The sequence below is a fragment of the Mobula hypostoma genome, chromosome 3 (genome assembly GCF_963921235.1).
Source record: "Mobula hypostoma chromosome 3, sMobHyp1.1, whole genome shotgun sequence".
In the NCBI taxonomy this organism is placed as follows: domain Eukaryota; kingdom Metazoa; phylum Chordata; class Chondrichthyes; order Myliobatiformes; family Myliobatidae; genus Mobula; species Mobula hypostoma.
Window position 1 is genome coordinate 19,533,994 of NC_086099.1, and position 20,699 is coordinate 19,554,692.

The window sequence follows — 20,699 nt, forward strand, 5'->3', positions numbered from 1 at the left end:
TGGGGGATCGCAGAGTGACATTGCTGAAAGGGCCAGAAGGGCGCATTCAGCACTATATAGCTATAATAAAATATAATAATAGTAGTTTTTTTTTACAACATGGGGAAAGTTAATTTTGCCTGTCTGATTGGTACATCTATAGGGTAATGAAGTGGGTTTTGGTAATGTGGTTCCAAGCTCACTGGTCTTCAAACTGCAGATACGCTATAGCGCTGGGTTATTGAATCATGATACCCCCGACACACCGTGGCTGAGTGGCTGATCTGTTGACAGAAGCCGTGTCAGATAAGTTGCAATAGATTTTACAGCGAGTCAGAACTGACAGCATCACTGAACAATAGCAAAGAAGTGCAACAGTTCCACTGAACGGGGCAATATTCGATCATGAGCAGAGAACAGCACAGTGCAGTACAGACCCTGGTGATGCCCAGAATGATAATAAATCAGCCATGATAAAATGGCAGAGCAAACTTGATGGACCGAGTGGCCTAATTCTGCCCCTGTGCCTTCTGGCCTTATGATGTTGTGCTTACCCCGGTGGTGCAGTCCATGTGCTCACCACTCTCTGTGGATAAAAAACCTACCCCTGACATCCCTCCTACACTTTCCTCCAATCACCTTAAAAGTACGTCCTCTTGTATTAGCCATTTCCACCCTGGGAAAAAAGTGCAGGCTCTCCACTCAACCTATGCCTCTTATCATCTTATAAACCTCTCATTCGCTATTAATGTTAGAGTTATTGCTGCCAAGAACCTCGAAATTTACGGTGGACTTCCTTAGGGCTTTACATAAAAATAATGCCAGGATAGCCTCAATGACTGATAAAAGAGGACAAATGGATGCCTGTTCATGCATTCACGTAAAATGGCTGCCACTCTGCTCATTTAGAACATGCAACAGTACAGCACAGAGCAGAACCTTGGTCTATGCTACAATGAAGCTAATCCAAACTAATCCCATATGCCTGCACCTGGTCTGAGAGGAGTTTCTTCTCAAACTCTGTAGGTATCATTCCCAGATTTCCTACTTCCAGCAGGGTGTGATGACCAGCAATAAAACCCCACAGAAAATCACAAGCTGAAATGACCCAGTGTAATGTTCATTCATGAATAGTAAATGATGCCCGTACATAGTGAAGACTAGGGGTTGGGGAGGGATTGGTATTAGTGGTGCTGGTGGGATGGTTCTATCTGTACGAGTGATCTTTTAGGTGAAGAGTGGAATCAAAATAAGATGCTGGCTAGTCTGAAGGCAAACTTGAAACAACAGAGGTAACACACACACAATGAAACAGCTGTGTTGTGACAAAGCTCCCTCTGTAGTTGGCAATATGGTGTCATTCACAATAACCCATGCCATTAGTTTTGATCTCTTTGCTGAAACCATTGCAATTGAGACAAGGCACTTTGCTTATTTGCTTTCCTTATCTTCTCCATGAGGAAACTTCTTAGGAAGGCAGCAGGAAGACTTCTGAAGAGATTTGAACTTCACAGAGCCTGCCTAAGCACACAGGACCCTATGCATCCTGAAAAATACTGTGCATCTATGGAGGAATCTCCAGCCTGATTCTGCACCAGAGGATCTGACGTGAAAGCAGAAGAGCACAGAAAGCCGGGCCTCTTTTTCTGTCCTGTTTAGTGACCCTGCTCAGGCACTTCTGCCTTTGAAATATGCTGGTTCAGCAAAAGCACTGTCTCAAACAGTCTCATTAATGCTGGAATGTCCGCTCTGGTGCTGTTGTGGAAATAGCCAAATGCACACCACTGGAAGGAGTTGGCTGGATTGTATAGATGACTGGCAAAGTAAAGCCACATCCTTGGTCAATCTCAAGCCTTCACAAAGCCATAGCTCTCAGTTCTCTTCAGTAACCCACCCAAAATGCTGAAGGAACTCAGGTTGGAGGAGCAACTCCTCATATACCGTCTAGGTAGTCTCCAGCCCCTTGGTATGAACATAGAATTCTCCAACTTCTGGTAATTCCCTCCCCCTCCCTTCCTCTATCCCTATTTCACTCTACCCCCTCCCCCAGCTCCCTCATGGTTCCGCCTCCTTCTTCTACCACCCATTGTTTTCAGGACTATGACGTCAATGCTTCCCCTCCCCCACCCCTTTGTCTTTCAAATTACTGGTCTATCAACTGACGCTATAAGCATTCTTCAAATCCTTCCCCATCTTTCATTCTTCAGTCCTGACGAAGGGTTCCGGCCCGAAACGTCGACTCATCGTTTCGGACTGATGCTGCCTGACCTGCTGAGTTCATCCAGCGTACTGATAGTGTTGCTGAAGGAACTCGGCAGGTCTGGCAGCATCTGTGGAGAGGAATAAATAGTCGATGGTTTAAGCCAAGACCCTTCATCAGAACTGAAAAGACAAGGGGGAGGGTGAGTCAGAAAGCTTCTTTCCCCTTTCTTTCTAGTCCCGATGAAGGTTCTCTTTCCGAAATACAGTCTGTCTATTCCTCTTCATGGATGCTGTCTGACCTGTTAAGTTACTCCAACATTTTGTGTGTGTTACTCTGGAATTCCAACAAGTGCAGAATGGCCTGTGTTCTCATCTCTTTACCCATTTCCTCCAGTGCAGCTCCTTCCACGACTTTGCTCTTGCACAGGTCTAACAATTAATATTCTTGCTCTCAATCAATCACTCTTCATTCTCTTTAAAACCAATCTCTTAAGCACAGGATTTGAACTTATCTCTCATTCTTTGAGCAAGCAGTTTTATTCTTTCGTCTCTGTGAAGTATTTAGAGATGGTTTTCACTCTATTACAAACATTATATAAATTTGACTTTGTTAATCCTAGGACATAAAATATATAAATTATTTCAGTTATTTTTATGAACTGCCCCAGGTGGCAATCCAGTTGCTTGAATAACTCATCTTTTTTTTCCCTCTTGGAAAGGGACTTAAAGGTTATTTCCAGTGCTGAAAAATATCTTGAATTAAGTAACTGTCGTTCCTCGGTGTATTGTATTAATAGAATCGGTATCAGAATCAAGTTTAATATCAGAGTTAAATGTCAAGAAATGTGTTTTGTGGCAGTAGTATAGTGTAATACTTAACAAAAAAAAAGATTATAACAAGATATATTTATCCTCAAGTAAGTAGTGCAAAAGCAGAGAGAGAAACAGTAGTGTTGATGTCCATTCAAAAATCTGTAGAGGCTTTTCCGAAAATGTTCAGTGTACGTCTTCAGGCTCCTGTACCTCCTCCTTGATGGTAGTATTGAGAAAAGAGAGGTGATGGGGTTCTTATTGATGGTTGTTGCACTTCTGGAGCATCGCTGTTTGAAGGTGTCTTCGATGCTGGGGAGTGGCTGAGTTTGTAACTTTCTGCAGCTTTTTCCGATCCTCTGTGGTGGTCCCTCCATACCAAATGGTGATCCAACCAGCTAGAATGCTCTCCATGGTACTTCTATAGAAATTTGCTAGAGTCTTTAGTGACATGCCAAATCTCCTCAAACTCCTAATGAAACATAGCTGCTGTCATGCCTTCTTTGTAATTGCTTCTTCTTTGGCTGTCCATCGATTTTCGATGTTGACTGAGGCCTGGGCAAGGTTGTATGGAAGACCGGCAGTCGCCCATGCTGCAAGTCTCCCCTCTCCATGCCACCGATGTTGTCCAAGGGAAGGGCACTAGGGCTGATACAGCTTGGCACCGGTGTTGTCGCAGAGCAATGTGTGGTTAAGTGCCTTGCTCAAGGACACAACACGTTGCCTCAGCTGAGGCTCGAACTAGCGACCTTCAGATCACTAGACCGATGCCTTAACCACTTGGCCACATGCCAGCACTTTGTAATTGCATCAATTTGCTGGGCACAGGATCGACTTCATAGATATTGACATCCACTGGGCAGACGGGCAGAACTTCAGGGATTGTTTATGACTGAACAACCAGTTAAACCCATTAATACCACCTGGTAGGATAAATATAACACAAATGACAGAATTCTGTCCACTGTGATCCAGATATTTTCCAAAGCCAATCATTCATAGGGTAAGCGGGAGATTAAATAGATTAATGGGGGAAGTTAAAGTAGTAGTTACAGCACATTATGCCCTTGGTCTATGTAACGTAATGGCAATACTGAGGCCCAAGTCTGGCTATATAAACAGGACAAGAGAAACTGACCCAGAGCAGTCACAAGCAGAGATGGTTTGTACTCATACAGATGGAGAGAATGAGTGACTTAACTAAAACTCAAGAAATCAAGATTGAGCCTGGGAGGCTGCAACATGCCCAGAGTAAAGAGAAGGAGGTGTTCCTCAGTTTTTAAATTGGGTCTTACGTGCTCAAGGTGACCGGAATGTCACTAGATGAACTTCATCCATTTTAAATGTGAAATTTAAAGCATTGAAATCTCTGCTTCAGAATCAGAATCAGAATCAGAATGAGGTTTAATATCGCCGACATACATAATGAAATTTGTTGTTTTGTACAGTGCAATACATAATAAGCAAATTATAAATTGCAATAGGAAATATATATTAAAAAATAATTTGATAATAGTGCAAAATGAGGGCAAAAAAATTACTGAGGTAATGTAGATAGGTTTATTGTCCATTCAGAAATCTGATTGTGGAGGGGAAGAAGCTGTTCTTAAAATGTTAGAGTGTGTCTTCAGACTCCTCTACCTCCTCCATGACTGTAACAATGAGAAGAGGCCATGTCCTGGTAAATTATTGATAAGCTGATAAATTGGTTTATTATTGTCACTGTGAAAAACCTGTGTACTATTCCTACACGTCAATTTATTACAACAGTACACTGAGGTTAAAACCAGAATCAGATTCAATGTAAAACAGTAAGAGAATGCAGAATAAAGTGATACTGTTACAGAGCAAGAGCAGTGCAGGTAGAAAATGGCACATCAAGGTAGATTGTGAGGTCAAGAGTACATCTTATTGTATGAGTAAACTGTTCAACTGTCAGCGTGAAAGAAGTTCTTAAGCTTGGTGGTATGTGTTTACATGGATTGGAAAGGTTTAGAAGGATATGGACCTATTGCAGGCAAATAAGCACATATACATCTTGGTCAGCATAGATGAAACTGGCTGACGGGTCTGAATGTGCTGAAATCTCAACTGACAGAGAACAACTGACGCTGAATAAGGGTTTTGGCTCTGTCTTTGCTGCTGACTTCAAAACCCTCCATATGTATGTACATTAAGAATGTTCTTGCATAAATATGGAGTAAAACCTTCCTCAATATACTACATCGTGTGTACTGTACTCCATTGGCCACATTCTGGTAATAAAAAGAGCCCCATGTTTCAGACTGTTCCTCATTATGAAAGCAAGTCAAAAGAATGTAAAGAGAAACAACGAATATTAATGACAAATAGACGATGCATTATACTTTCCATTTCTTCTCCTGACAGCTATTTGGTTGTGGAGCTTTAGCACAAGTTACCCTCAGCAGGGGTACACACGGACAGTTTTTGACGGTTAATTTTGCCTTCGGTTTTTCGGTGATGCTGGGTGTGCTCATAGCTGGCCAAGTGTCAGGTATGTCTACATATATTTAATCTCACCTTCTTTCTGTCTCTGTCTGTCTGTCTGTCTCTCTGTCCCCCCCCCCCACATACACACATACAAATACACATGCACACACACACACACACACAGCCCTTCTCTCCCTCAGGGTGGCCACAGGCACAGTGGGTTGCATCATTTCACAATGAATTGGAATGGTTGGAGGAAGAGACAGTAAAAAGTAGGAAGGTGGATAAAAGGATGTAATGCTGAGGCTTTATAAGGCATTGGTCAGACTGCACTTGAAGTACTGTGAGCTGTTTTGGGCCCCTTATCTGAAAAAAGATGTGCTGGTATTGGAGAGGGTCCAGAGGTGGTTCACAAGAATGTTTCCAGAAATGAAAGAGTTTAAGTATGAGGAGAATTTGATAGTTCTGGGCCTGCACTCACTGGAATTTAGAAGAATAAGGGGAGATCTCACTGAAACCGACTGAATATGAAAGGCCTAAACAGAATGCATTTGGAGAGGATGTTTCTTATAATTGGGGCATCTAGGACCAGAGAGGATAGCCTCAGAATAGAGGGACATCCAATTCAGAACAGAAATGAGAAGGAATTTTGTTAAACCTGAGGTTGGTGAATTTGTGGAATTCATTGCCATGCATAGCTGTGGAGACTGTTGTGTATTTAAAGCAGAGTTTAGTAGGTTCTTGGTTAGTCAGGGCATCAAAGGTCACAAGGAGAAGTCAGGAGAATGAGGTTGAGAGGGATAATAGATCAGCCCTGATCGAATGGAGAAGCAACTCGATGGGCCAAATGGCCTAATTCTGCTCCTATATCTTATGGCCTGAAAAGCACTTCCTCTGAGAACGAAAGAAAGGATTGGATATGAGGAAGCAAATGTTGAGTCAAATTTTTGAACAAATTATAAGAGAAATTTGTAACCCCAGGTATGAAATCATAACAATTTAGTAGCTGTGTAGGAATTATTTCAGTTGTTAAATTTATAGTGTCCCTAAAGACATGATGGGAGGAAAAGCTACTTGAATGCCTTTCTGTCTTTTTCCTTTGTGCGATGATTGAGTGCTGACCCGTGTCAGTATGTGTGCGACTTTCTTCAGAGTCAATATTCAGTATCCTGTTGTATTTCCTTATTTTCCTGTAAATGCCTGCAAGAAAATTAACCTCAAGGTAGTATACAGTGGTATACTCTATGTACTTTGAAAATAAATTTAATTTGAACTTTGAAATATCCATAAGATAATTGCAAACTGGGTAAATAGTAATAAGTGGATAATTGTAAACTATAATATAAACTATATTATAGAGTGCCATGGTAGCATTTAGCCAGCCGGTGGTATGATGGCTTCCGAACTGGACTTCGAGGCAAGTGGTCCCAGATTTGAATCCTGCTGCCTCCTTGCACGCTTACCGTCTATGCTGGGTTGGGTATCGAGCTAGCAACTCAGCCTCGCAAAAAGAAGCATAGGTCGCGCCGGATGCGTGATGTTATTACAGTTTGGGATCAGAGTTCAAAGTTCAATTCCGACACTGCCTGCAAGGAGGTTGTATGTTCTCTCCTTGACCCTGTGAGCTTCCTCATGGTGCTCCTGTTTCCTCCCAAATTTCAAAGACGTACTGGTTAGTAGGTTAATTGTTCATTATACATTGTCCTGTGATTTGGCTAGGGTTAAATAGCTGGGTTGCTGGGCATTGTGGCTCATTGGGCAGGAAGGGCCTGTGGTATCTTTAAATAAAATGAATAAGACAAATTTTAAAAAAACGGAGTTGCAACTAATTATTCAGAAATTTGTGGGCAAAGTTTTTGAAAGGTACAAGAAATTAGAATTTAACAACAGGTGTGTGGTGTAGGCGTCCTTGTAAGCGGAACAAGTGCTACACATGCCCTTACACTTCCTCCCTCACCACCATTCAGGGCCCCAGACAGCCCTTCCAGGTGAGGCGACACTTCACCTGTGAGTCGGCTGGGGTGATATACTGTGTCCGGTGCTCCCGGTGTGGCCTTCTATATATTGGAGAGACCCGATGCAGACTGGGAGACCGTTTCGCTGAACACCTACGCTCTGTCCACCAGAGAAAGCAGGATCTCCCAGTGGCCACACATTTTAATTCCACGTGCCATTCACATTCTGATATGTCTATCCATGGCCTCCTCTAGTGTCAAGATGAAGCCACACTCAGGTTGGAGGAACAACACCTTATATTCTGTCTGGGTAGCCTCCAACCTGATGGTATGAACATTGATTTCTCTAACTTCTGTTAATGCCCCTCCTCTTCTTAACCCATCACTTATTTATCTTTCTTTCTTTATCCCCTTTTCTCTCTCTCTCTCTCTTTTTTCTCTCTCTGTCCCTCTCACAATCACTCCTTGCCTGCTCTCCATCTTGCTCTGGCGCTCCCCTCCCCCTTTCTTTCTCCCTGGGCCTCCTGTCCCATGATCCTCCCCCTTCTCCAGCTCTGTATCCCTTTTGCCAATCAACTTCCCAGCTCTTGGCTCCATCCCTCCCCCTCCTGTCTTCTCCTATCATTTTGCATCTCCCCCTCCCCTTCCCACTTTCAAATCTCTTACTATCTCTTCTTTCGAAGGGTCTCGGCCTGAAACGTCGACTGTACCCCTTCCTAGAGATGCTGCCTGGCCCGCTGTGTTCACCAGCACTTTGTGTGTGGTGTAGGGCACTGTTCCGTCAAGGTGTTGTCAAACCCTATTTGATTTTTTGATACAAGTATACTGTTTTAATCAGCAAATATATTTTGTACAGTGTTCAAACAAGTGTCCAAGTGTGTGAAGGAAGGGTACTGCTCACTCAGACACCCAAACTGAGTAGGTTACAGGGAAGGAAGGGAAAAAAGAAAAGAAATTGAAATGGCAGTTGGGGGGGGGGGGGTGGAATGCTGTACAGCCCCAGCCAGCGATCAGCATTTGGTGATTCAATACCCGCCACTGTCTGTAAGAAGTTTGTACAGTGTGTTCTCTCCGTGACTACATGGGTCTCCTCAAGGTGCTTCGATCTCCTTCTGCAGTCCAAGGACATGATAGGGTTGGTAAATTGTGGACGTGCTATGTTCGCACCAGAAGCATGGCGACACTTGCAGGCTGGCTCTCAGCACAATCTTCAGACTTTGTTGGTCGCTGATTCAAATGACACATTTTACTGTGTGTTTTGATGTACATGTGACAACTAAAGCTAATCTTTAATCTTAATCTTTCAGTGCACAAAATTGTCAAATTGTTTTGGAAAATAAGTTCCATTGCAGGACTGTTGTTTTTCTGTCTAAGCACCTGAAAATTGCTAATTCTCCAAGTGGTATGTGATTACAGCTATTTTTGGGTTAACCACATCTGTCCCAAACCAGAATTTTGATCAGGTCACATGTACCATTACAACGCAATTTCCATGTCAGTCTTGTGTGGGATGATGTCGTTGCTTGCTAAGTTCGTTCACTTTCTTCTGAGGTGCATTTTTATTTCAAAGTTCAAAGTAAATTTATCATCAAAGTACATACTGTATACGCCACCATATACTCCCCTGAGATTCATTTTCTTGCGGACATTAAGAAACACAATAGAATAAATGAAAAATTGCACAAAACAAAGATGGACAAACAAACAATGTGCAAAAGACAACAAATTGTGCAAACACAAAAAAGAAAAAACCTGAACTAATAGTTATAATAATAATAAATATTGAGAACATGAGTTGTAGAGCACCCATGTTCTCATGAAAGTGAGTCCCCAGGTTGTGGAATATATTTTAGAAGGCTGATACCCTTGCAGTAGTGCTGTCCTGAGAGGGCCTCCTGAAACATGTTGATATCTAGCTGGGTAGGTAAGCTTTGATTCTTTAACTCCTTGACCTACTTGCTCTCCTCAGTCCCTGCCCCTTTTACCCCTTGCTTCCAACTTTGCCTTGCACCCCTCCTTGAAGTCATGAATCAGTCTCCAGTATCCACTCACCCATCCAGACTCCCCCCCACAGGGCCCTAATGCTGTGAATTACCATCTCCATTGGGGTGCTTGTCATTACTACCCACGTCCTGACCTCAAGTGCTCCACCACCAATGACCTTCCAGCCCTGGACTAGATGATGTACTTTTCTCTTGAAGTTCCACAGTACAAAATTTGTTGCAATAGGTCTTTGACAAGAGCCACACAATGCTTTTAGTGGTACATGCCAGCTTTCAGGCCAGGTTCAAATATGCAAAAAAGCCACATGGTTCATAGTGGCTGTGTCCTCTCTTTGAGGTTGCTGTCTTATTAGTCCCATTGCCAGTTCACTTCCTTTAGGTGTGCAATATTCTCCCTCTCCATTCGTACCCTTCTTATGCTTGACAGTCCTTCCGCTACACTTTTGGCCAACAGGTTACAGCAGCTTGTAGGGTAGTGCAGCACTTCTTCTCTTCTCACACCTAGATCATTTTCCAGCTCACCTAACTCTACAGACTCATTGGTCTTTTTGCCAGTGGAAGCAGTTTCCTAAGATTAAAGATTTAACTTTATTTGTCACATGTGCATCAAAACAGCAAAACACTGAGAAAGGATTCACTTGTGTCAATGACCAACACAGTCCAAGTATGTGCTGGGGGGCACCAACATAGCATATCCAGAACTTACTATCCCTCACCTGTACGTCTTTGGAATGTACAGAGCAGAGCACCTGGAGGAAACTCACACAGTCATGGGGAGAACGTACAAACTCTTCGCAGACAGCGGCGGAAATTGAACCCGGATTGCTGTTCGCTTGTGCTGTAGCTGCTACACCAGTGTGATGCTCCTTTTTGCTGTTCATTATCTTCAGGATTCTTAGTGACCTCTTAATCTTCCCTGCTCAGAAGAGGGGCACTCCAGCTTCCCCAGTCTGCCCACGTTACGGAAAGATTTCCTGCGTTAAAATCTCAATGACCAGGGATTTCCTTGGGGATTTTCTTGTTCTGTCACCAGAACTTCTCTGGATTTTCTGCTACGCTACATGGGCCTCTGAGAAAATACGCAGCCTCTGCTACTGTGGGTGAAATATTGTACGAGGAGCCACATATGAAAAATCTAAAAATAGAAAACCAAAACAATCTGAGATTAATCTTTTTATTGGGTTCATTGATAATTTAACACAGTGCAGTTTTGGCATGCAGTACAAAATATTCATTTATTTGCTGTGGTGCTTTTGCTGCCCATTTAGGAGCTCACCTGAATCCTGCTGTGACCTTCGCCATGTGCCTACTTGCCCGTGAACCCTGGATAAAGTTTCCTCTTTACTCGTTGTCACAAATAGTTGGTGGCTTCCTGGCGTCAGGCATTATCTTTGGTTTGTATTTTGGTGAGTTGCTTATTTCATTTAATATCTTCTTTTGCAAAAAAATGTGCATTATAAGTAGAAGCAAAAAACTTCGGGAAAGATGGTAACCGTAACATGACACAATGCTGTAACCTAACCAACGTTTTGTAAGGTTGTATTAACACCTCCCTACATTGCAAGTCTGTGCCCTGGTGAATGAAGGCAAATATTGAATACGCCTTTTTTCCCCATCCTAAATTCTTTGGTCCTGCTGGATCTGGTGATATTTATCCAGTGACTCTTTGGAAATCAAGTATGAGACATAAGACTTGGTGATTATGGGTGCTTTACAAAGTGTTACAAGAACAAAGGAAAATGACAGAGGTAAAAAAGTTGTGGTCGTCTCATACTCATAATAACATTCCAGTGATAACCTCTATAATAGTCACATTGAAGTGGTGTGACACCTGCTGTGGAAAAACGAAGAAGCTTCTAGAAAATTCAGAATCAAGGAGGAGATATGGCACTTCCTTGTTTGAGAAATTATTTTTATGCTTCACAGATAACCCCTCTGTTATATTGGTGCAGCAGGGACTATAAGGCTAGATGGAAGGAAATAGAAATTGGATTGATTGACAGCTAACCATATAACCATATAACAATTACAATATGGAAACAGGCCATCTCAGCCCTTCTAGTCTGTGCCGAATGCTTACTCTCACCTAGTCCCACCGACCTGCATTCAGCCCATAACCCTCCATTCCTTTCCTGTCCATGTAGCTATCCAATTTTACTTTAAATGACAATATCGAGCCTGCCTCTACCACTTCTACTGGAAGCTCGTTCCACACAGCTACCACTCTCTGAGTAAAGAAGTTCCCCCTCATGTTACCCCTAAACTTTTGCCCCCTAACTCTCAATTCATGTCCTCTTGTTCGAATTTCCGCTACTCTCAATGGAAAAAGCCTATCCATGTCAACTCTATCTATCCCCCTCATAATTTTAAATACCTCTATTCAGTCCCCCCTCAACCTTCTACGGTCCAAAGAATAAAGACCCAACATGCTCAACCTTTCTCTGTAACCTAGGTGCTGAAACCCAGGTAACATTCCAGTAAATCTTCTCTGTACTCTCTCTATTTTGTTGACATCTTTCCTATAATTCGGTGACCACAACTGTACACAATACTCCAAATTTGGCCTTACCAATGCCTTGTACAATTTTAACATTTCATCTCAACTCCTATACTCAATGCTCTGATTTATAAAGGCCAGCTTACCAAAAGCTTTCTTCACCACCCTATCCACATGAGATTCCACCTTCAGGGAACTATGCACCATTATTACTAGATCCCTCTGTTCTACAGCATTCTTCAATGCCCTACCATTTACCATGTATGTCCTATTTTGATTAGTCCTACCAAAATGTAGCACCTCACACTTATCAGCATTAAACTCCATCTGCCATCTTTCAGCCCACTCTTCTAATTGACCTCAATCTCTCTGCAAGCTTTGAAAACCTACTTCATTATCCACAATGCCACCTATCTTAGTATCATCTGCATACTTACTAATCCAATTTACCACCCCATCATCCAGATCATTAATGTATATGACAAACAACACTGGACCCAGTACAGATCCCTGAGGCACACCACGAGTCACCGGCCTCCAATCTGACAAACAGTTATCCACCACTACTCTCTGGCGTCTCCCATCCAGCCACTGTTGAATCCATTTTACTACTTCAATATTAATACCTAATGATTGCACCTTCCTAACTAACCTTCCGTGTGGAACTTTGTCAAAGGCCTTACTGAAGTCCATATGGACAACATCCACCGCTTTACCCTCATCAACTTTCTAGTAACCTCTTCAAAAAATTCAGTAAGATTTGTCAAATATGACCTTCCACACACAAATCCATGTTGACTGTTCCTAATCAGACCCTGTTTATCCAGATAATTATATATACCATCTCTAAGAATACTTTCCATTAATTTACCCACCACTGACTTCAAACTTACAGGCCAACCTGTAAGTTTGGTTAACCTTTTTTAAACAATGGAACAACATGAACAATACGCTAACCTTCCAACACCATCCCTGTTTCTAATGACATTTGAAATATTTCTGTCAGAGCCCCTGCTATTTCTACACTAACTTCCCTCAAGGTCCTAGGGAATATCCTGTCAGGACCCGGCGACTTATCCACTTTTATATTCCTTAAAAGTGTCAGTACTTCCTCTTCTTTAATCATCATAGTTTCCATAACTTCCCTACCTGTTTCCCTTACCTTACACAATTCAATATCCTTCTCCTTAGTGAATACCGAAGAAAAGAAATTGTTCAAAATCTCCCCCATCTCTTTTGGTTCCACACATAGCTGTCCACTCTGATTCTCTGAGGGACCAATTTTATCCCTTACTATCCTTTTGCTATTAATATAACTGTAGAAACCCTTTGGATTTATTTTCACCTTACTTGCCAAAGCAACCTCGTATCTTCTTTTAGCTTTTCTAATTTCTTTCTTAAGATTCTTTTTACATTCTTTATATTCCTTGATCACCTCATTTACTCCATGCTGCCTATATTTATTGTAGATATCTCTCTTTTTCTGAACCAAGTTTCCAATATCCCTTGAAAACCATGGCTCTCTCAAACATTTAACCTTTCCTTTCAACCTAACAGGAACACCAGGATTCTGTACCCTCAAAATTTCACCTTTAAATGACCTCCATTTCTCTATTACATCCTTCCCATAAAACAAATTGTCCCAATCTACTCCTTCTAAATCCTTTCGCATCTCCTCAAAGTTAGCCTTTCTCCAATCAAAAATCTCAACCCTGGGTCCAGACCTATCCTTCTCCATAATTATATTGAAACTAATGGCATTGTGATCACTGGACCCGAAGTGCTCCCCAACACATACCTCCATCACCTGACCTATCTCATTCCCTAACAGGAGATCCAACACTGCCCCTTCTCTAGTTGGTACCTCTATGTATTGCTGCAAAAAACTATCCTGCACACATTTTACAAACTCCAAATCATCCAGCCCTTTTACAGTATGGGCTTCCCAGTCTATGTGTGGAAAATTAAAATCTCCCACAATCACAACCTTGTGCTTACTACAAATATCTACTACCTCCTTACAAATTTGCTCCTCCAATTCTCGCTCCCCATTAGGTGGTCTATAATACACCTCTATAAGTGTTACCACACCTTTCCCATTCCTCAATTCCACCCAGTTTTCCTCTACAGGCCTCAGTAGCTGACAAAGGATTGATGGCCCAATTGGAAAAGATTAAAAACAGCTGGATAAATCTCACATTAAAAGTATGGCAGAAGGTGGTTAATTCATGTGGAATCAATAACATGTTAAAACTTTTCAGATGGTGTGCTTATGATACCGAATTTCTTCCCAGCAGACGAGGTAAAAGATTTGAACTGTGGATAAAGAAAGGTCTTACAACCTACTTCTCATTCACACATAAAAGTGTGTTACAAAGTTTTCAATTCCTGCAGGACAAACATGGCCTAGAACACAATGACTTTTTTAGGTACCTTCAAGTACGACATCATGTTAACCAGAGTTGTAGATATACAGACTTATCAACAGTAGAATTAGAATTTTTCTAGATTCTGAATTCGGCTTACAGTTCAATACCAAATAAATCAATTTCTCGATTATATAATGCCCTCTCTCATGCCAAAAATGAAAACACATTGTATATTAAAGAGAAGTGGGAGAAAGAAGTGGGGTTGGTACTTTCAGAGGAGGCTTGGGGGAAAATATGCAGCTCCAGTGGTCTTCGACTAACTCTTTGATTTGGAGAGAACATAGTTGGAAAAATATTATAAGACACTTCAAGACCCCATACCAGGAAAAATATAAAGACACAAATGTGGCGTGTTGGAGAAGGTGCGGCTCCAAGGAGGCAAATCATTTTTTGGGATTGCCCTAAATTAAGTTTATATTGGGAAGGTATTCACAGAACATTAGTTAAGGTATTTAAGACTCAGATACCTCTGAACTTTGAGACTCTCTACTTGGCGCATGTATTGTTTTTGGAACAGAAGAAAGATATAAAGCTGCAGAAGGCCCTTTTGTGGCAAGTAAGATATCAATCACCAGAAAGTGGTTAAATCCAACATCACCTACATTAGAAGATTGGCATGAAATCATTTTGGAAATATTTAAAATGGAAAAGATGACCTACTCTCTGAGAATTCAAAAGGAAAAATTTTATCAAATTTGGAATAGATGGATTGAATTTATAACCCCAGAGTGAGCAGACTTTAGATGACTCTCCTAATGGCTTATACTGTTTGTCTCACCAACATAGTAATAGTGTTAATGTAAGCACCCTTGGCTCAAATGTTTACTGTTCTTTTTTTTGGAAAACGTGGAATTAACACAAGTAAAGAAAAGATCTGGGGAAATTTTGGACCAGAAAGAAATGGAGCAGAAGAGATACATGGAAATTAGTATTCAACCATTATTATTAATATTTTTATAACAACTATTATCATTATTTAGTTTAATAGAGTGGAATTACAATTGCACATAAACATCTATTTGAGTGCCTAATTATTTTCTATATTATCTCAATGTGCACTTGTGAATGTACAAATTAATATAGATTTACTCACATAAAAATGGAAAAGGTTATGTATGTAAAGAAAGTTTGCGTATTACTTGTGAATGCCTTATCCAAATAAAAATAAAATTAAAAAAAAGAAAATTCAGAATCAGTTATACGATTAGTAGAAAATTTACTGAACAGTTACATGTATATAGGTGATTATATAGGAATTATAAGCAAGCATAGGACAGTTAAAGTACTAGAAAAATAAGTATTCTACACCTAAAGCCAACAATCCCTCTGTCTCTCAATATTCACTTGGTATCTGCCTAGATGTCTACAATCATTGATAACAATTAAGGGTTCAAACACAGAACATACAGTAGAATAGTACAGCACAGCAGCGGTCCTTCAGCCCACAACTTTTTGCTGACCCTTTAACCTACTCTGAAATCAATGTAACCTTTCTCTCCAAAAAAACATACCTCTGACCCCACCCCCCCGGACTTTCCTCCAATCACCTGAGAATTATGCCCACCTGGTATTTGCCATTTTGGCCCTGAGAAAAAGTCTCTGTCTATCTACTCAATCTATGCCTCTTTTCAACTTATCCACCTCTATCAAGTCATCTCTCATCCTCCTTTGCTCTAAAGAAAGCTGGCTCAAAATATCTTCATAAGATATGCTCCCTAATTCAGGCATCATCCTGTTAAATCTTCTTTGCACCCCCTCTGAAGCTTCCACATTCTCTCTATAACGAGAGACCAGGACTGAACACAATATTTTGTCGAAAGGATGAAAAACAGTGCTGAACGGGTGTTTTCCGAACATACTTGTGTAAAAGACTGCTTTTAGCTTGCAGTTTTGATCTTGGAGGAGCAAAGGTAAATAGTGGCAGGTCTATGACTCAAGCACTGAATGGAAATAATTTTTATGAAGCATCGAGAAAGTTTTTTTCTACCTACTTCATAAGAACATGAAAAGTAGGGCCGGCTGGTGGCGCAACGACATCGGCGCCGGACCCAGGAGCAGAGGTTCCCAGGTTCGAAACCAGTCGGGTCTGCTCCCGAGAACGCTTTCCATCCATGCTGGGTTGAGTGTCGAGATCGCAACTCGACCTCGTAAAGTAAAGGGAAAAATACTGCAAAAATGTCCGTGTGAGGAGTGGCTCACCACACAGTCTCTGTCTCTCGCTCTGCGCCTTGTAAAAAAGCTATGAAAAAGACATCATCACGGACACACGCACCGACACGCAGACGCACGTACACAGACGCACGCACAGACGCACGCACACACACAGGCACATACCAAAAAAGAACATAAAAACTAGAAGTGGAAGTTGACCAATCAATTCCTGAAGACCTCTCTGTAGATCAGTAAGACCGCGTTTGACCCTGTCCTGGCCTGAATTCAATTTTCCAGTATTCTCACACTACATGTGGTTTAAATGCCTGGTTAATCTTCACCTTGAATGTACTGAAGTTCCACTGAAGGTTTGGAATATGACGACTGATGCACAGTGCAAGTTTTAGATTAGGTTTGGGACCAACGGAGATAGATGACACATGGCATGGGACAACCTCATGGAGGTAGACCAAAGAAGGAAGGGTGTTTTGCACTTGCAGGCAGGCAGAGGCATCTTGCAGAAGCCTGCACATCCTGTCCATCTCTCTCTTGTAGCTAGCGAGGCCTCATGTCAGAATCGGAATCAGGTTTAATATCACTGGCATATGTCATGAAATTTGTTGTTTTGCAGCAGCAGTACGTTGTCATAAAAACTATAAATTGCAATAAGAAGTGGTTATAACAGAAGAAAATTAAATAAAAAGTGCAAAAAGAGAGGAAAAATACTGAGGTAGTGTTCATGCGCTCATGGTCCATTCAGAAATTTGATGACACATGGGAAGAAGCTGTTCCTGAAACGTTGAATGTGCGTCTTCAGGCTCCCGTACCTCCACCTTGATGGTAGCAATGAGAAGAGGGCATGTCCTGGGTGATGTGGTCCTTAATGGTGGATGCAGCCTTTTTTAGGCATCACATTTTGAAGGTGTCCTGGATGCTGGGGAGGTTAGTACCCATGGTGCTGACGGAGTTTACAACTTTTTGCAGGTTTTCCCAATCCTTAATACCAGATGATGATGCAACCAGTTAGAATGCTCTCCATAGTACATCGAGAACTTCGCGAGTGTCCTTGGTGACATACCAATTCTCCTCAAACTTCTAATGAAATATAGTCCTCCCCTCCAGTCCTCCTGTAGAGAGGGCATCTGACAGAAATATATAAAATTATGAAAGGGTTAGATAAAATGGAGGCAGCAAAATTGCTTCTACTGGTAATTGAGACAGGAACTAAGGTAGGGGGTTCCCATCCTCATGTCCACAGATGTACTTATTGGCCAATGGCATAAAAAATTTTGGAAGTCCCTGAACTAAGGGACAGAACCTCAAGATTGGTGGGAATAGATTTAGGATGGAGATGAGGAGAAACTATTTTTTCCGGAGAGTAGTGAATATGTGGATTTCTCTGCCCAGGCAGGGGAATGAAGGGTTATGGGGAATAGGGATGCAGAGGGACGAGAGGCTAGGGATGAACAGGTGGGCTGCTGGTCGCAGTGGTTCATTGGGCCAGGAAGGCCTATTCTATGCTCCATCTGTAAGTAAAAATACAAGGAGGTAAATAATAGTATTCTGTGTATTTTCTGCATTTATTTCCATTGATGGTCATTTTCATAGTTTCAGCTGTAATTGAATTTTGTTGAATTATTAAGTCTATTGTGTTGTTTAATCTCTGACAAGACTGGAAATTGGATTCATGAAATAATTTCTACTCAACTGGATGTCATTCTAGATGCTTTGTGGGACTTTAGTGGTCAAGACAAACTATTAGTTTATGGTCCTAATGCCACAGCTGGAATTTTTGCTACATACCCATCTGAACACTTAAGTTCAACCAATGGCTTTTTTGACCAGGTGAGCAAGCAAAAAAAAAGTATTACATTTCATTTTACATGCTGTATAATGTAACCTCTTATCTAAGGGCTGAGTGAAATTGTAAATAAATGGGCTAATTGTAAAGAAATCTTTCTAATATTTCCCTTGGCTAATTTCTATTAACAGCTCATGTGGGTGTATGGTATCATCAGATAATTCACAGATAAAACTGCTGGAGGAACTCAACAGGTCAGGCAGCATCCATGGAGAGAATGAGGTTCAATGTTTTGAGATGAGGTCTGAGGACTCGTGATAAATCCTGATGAAAGGCCTCTGCCCAAAACGTTGACTCTTTATTCCTCTCTATAGGTGGTCAGTTTCTCCAGAATTTTGTGTGTGCTGCTCTGGATTTCCAGAATCTGCAGAATCTCTTGTGTCACAGATAAAATGCATTGCATCATTCTTGAATCACAGAATTAGAATTTGAATAAGTCAAAAGAAATGGGAGATGGGAAGAGAATGTGGGCATGGCTAGTACAGGTCAAATCCTGAGAATAATCACAAAAGAAAAACATTGAAACAAATTTGGCAAAAAAGTTACATACAATTTATGTTTGTATATGAATGTAGGCTTATTCGAATGAACAAGGAGGTATGCAATGCAGATATGTGAATCACATTGCATGGCATTTCTTAGTTTTGCAGTGGGAGTCTCGAACCAGACCTGCAAAAGTGATAATTGGAGATAATGAATTGTCCTGTTTATATCTCAATATTTCTCATCCATCACAGAAGTCTAAAATCAAAATTCACCACGTTAACAGCATGCTGGCAATGTAATGTGTCTATATTGTCACACATATTTTCTACTGAAAATTATTTGAAACAGATCTAGCCATGCCTCACACCACTCAGAGACATCATGAAACAAGGTAATAGCTAATAGAAACTAACTATGATTTCATGGTCAAAGTCACTTAAATCAAATTTCTTCTCCATTCTGGTGCTTGGGGTCTGAACAACAACTGAACCTCTTGACCATGTCTGTGTGCTTTACGCATTGAGTAGCCGGCACATGATTGGCTGATTAGATATTTGCATTGGCATGCAAGTGTGAGGGTGTACAGTATCTAATCAAGTGGCCACTGAGTGTATTGTACACTGTCATGTTTCAGTGTTTTAATTAGCTTGTCCACAGAAACATTTTTAAGCAATATGTGTTGTCACAGATGTGTATTATTATAAAAATAGTTATAAAAATAATTTAAATGTAAATTATGTTGTCATGGAGATTAAACAGCAAGAAACCTTTTAGTTTGTCAAGGTAATCAAAATGTTTCAGAATATTTTTTGATTCCAGACTTTGAACAGAGTCTAGGAAATGTGCTTTGCTGACTCAATGAGAGTAGGTCAGTTAACTTGGACTTTTCTCTTTGGAGCGACAGAGGATGAGAGGTGACCTGTTAGAGGTGTATAAGGTGATGAGAGGCCTTGATCATGTGGATAGCCAGAGGCTTTTCCCCAGGGCTGAAATGGCTAACATGAGGGGCGTAGTTTCAAGGTGCTTGGAAGTAGGTACAGGGGGGATGTCAGGGGTAAGATTTTCACACAGAGGTGGTGGGTGCATGGAATGCACTGCCAGTGATGGTGGTAGAGGCAGATACAATAGGGTCTTTTCAGAGACTCTTAGATAGGTACATGGGGCTTAGAAAAATAGAGGGCTTTGCGGTAGGGAAACTCTAGGCAGTTTCTAGAGTAGATTACATAGATGGCACAATATTGTGGGCCAAATGTGCTGCAGGTTTCGATGTTCCATGACTGTCAGGGTAAATGGTAGGCTCAGTTAAAAAGAAAACAGGGAAATGAGATTCTGACAGTATGTCAGAGTACAGAAAAGTTAATCATCTTTTGATTGGCATTGATCTTATTTTATACTAATACGCAATGACAACCAGATCTGCTAATTAAATTGATTATCACTTGTACATGTAAGAAGAAATAAATCAGCCTGGCAGTTTGTACTAAGGTTGGTCTCATCAAACAGGTATTTGGATAGGAACGTTTTAGAAGGTTATGGCCAAAACCTAGCTGTAGGAGCTATGCATCTGTGTTGTATCTGCATTGTGTTCTCTGTTGCATGTTTATTATGGTAACTAGTGATGTAGGTGGGGAGGGGGTGGTAAAAGTGAAAGGTTTAGCTGTGCATTCGTGATTTGTTCTTGACAGCTTAGAACTGGGCATATCTTTTGCTGACCACTTTAACTTTGCTTATTTACATTTGAAATCATTTAACTTTGCTTCAGTATGTTTAATATTGCTAGTTTTAGTTTCATAAGTTTTATCGCTTCAAGATTGTATGTTTGGCTAGTTGCTAATAAAGGATTAAATACATTCCTTTGTCTTTTTTGAACATAAT

The 20,699-nt window shown here is 41.1% G+C and overlaps 2 protein-coding genes across 3 annotated transcripts in view; both read left to right on the top strand.

The window, feature by feature from the left end:
* The window catches only part of nol6 (nucleolar protein 6 (RNA-associated)), a 342,540-nt gene that overhangs the window by 167,546 nt on the left and 154,295 nt on the right, over window positions 1–20,699 (top strand). The gene's annotated exons all lie outside the window — the stretch shown is intronic.
* The window catches only part of LOC134343360 (aquaporin-3-like), a 33,180-nt gene that overhangs the window by 1,747 nt on the left and 10,734 nt on the right, over window positions 1–20,699 (top strand). For both annotated transcript variants that reach the window (XM_063042060.1, XM_063042061.1), the window contains exons 2-4: window positions 5,380–5,506; window positions 10,669–10,806; window positions 18,201–18,322. In XM_063042060.1, the coding sequence (XP_062898130.1) occupies window positions 5,380–5,506; window positions 10,669–10,806; window positions 18,201–18,322 (387 nt within the window). The remainder of the gene's footprint in view (window positions 1–5,379; window positions 5,507–10,668; window positions 10,807–18,200; window positions 18,323–20,699) is intronic.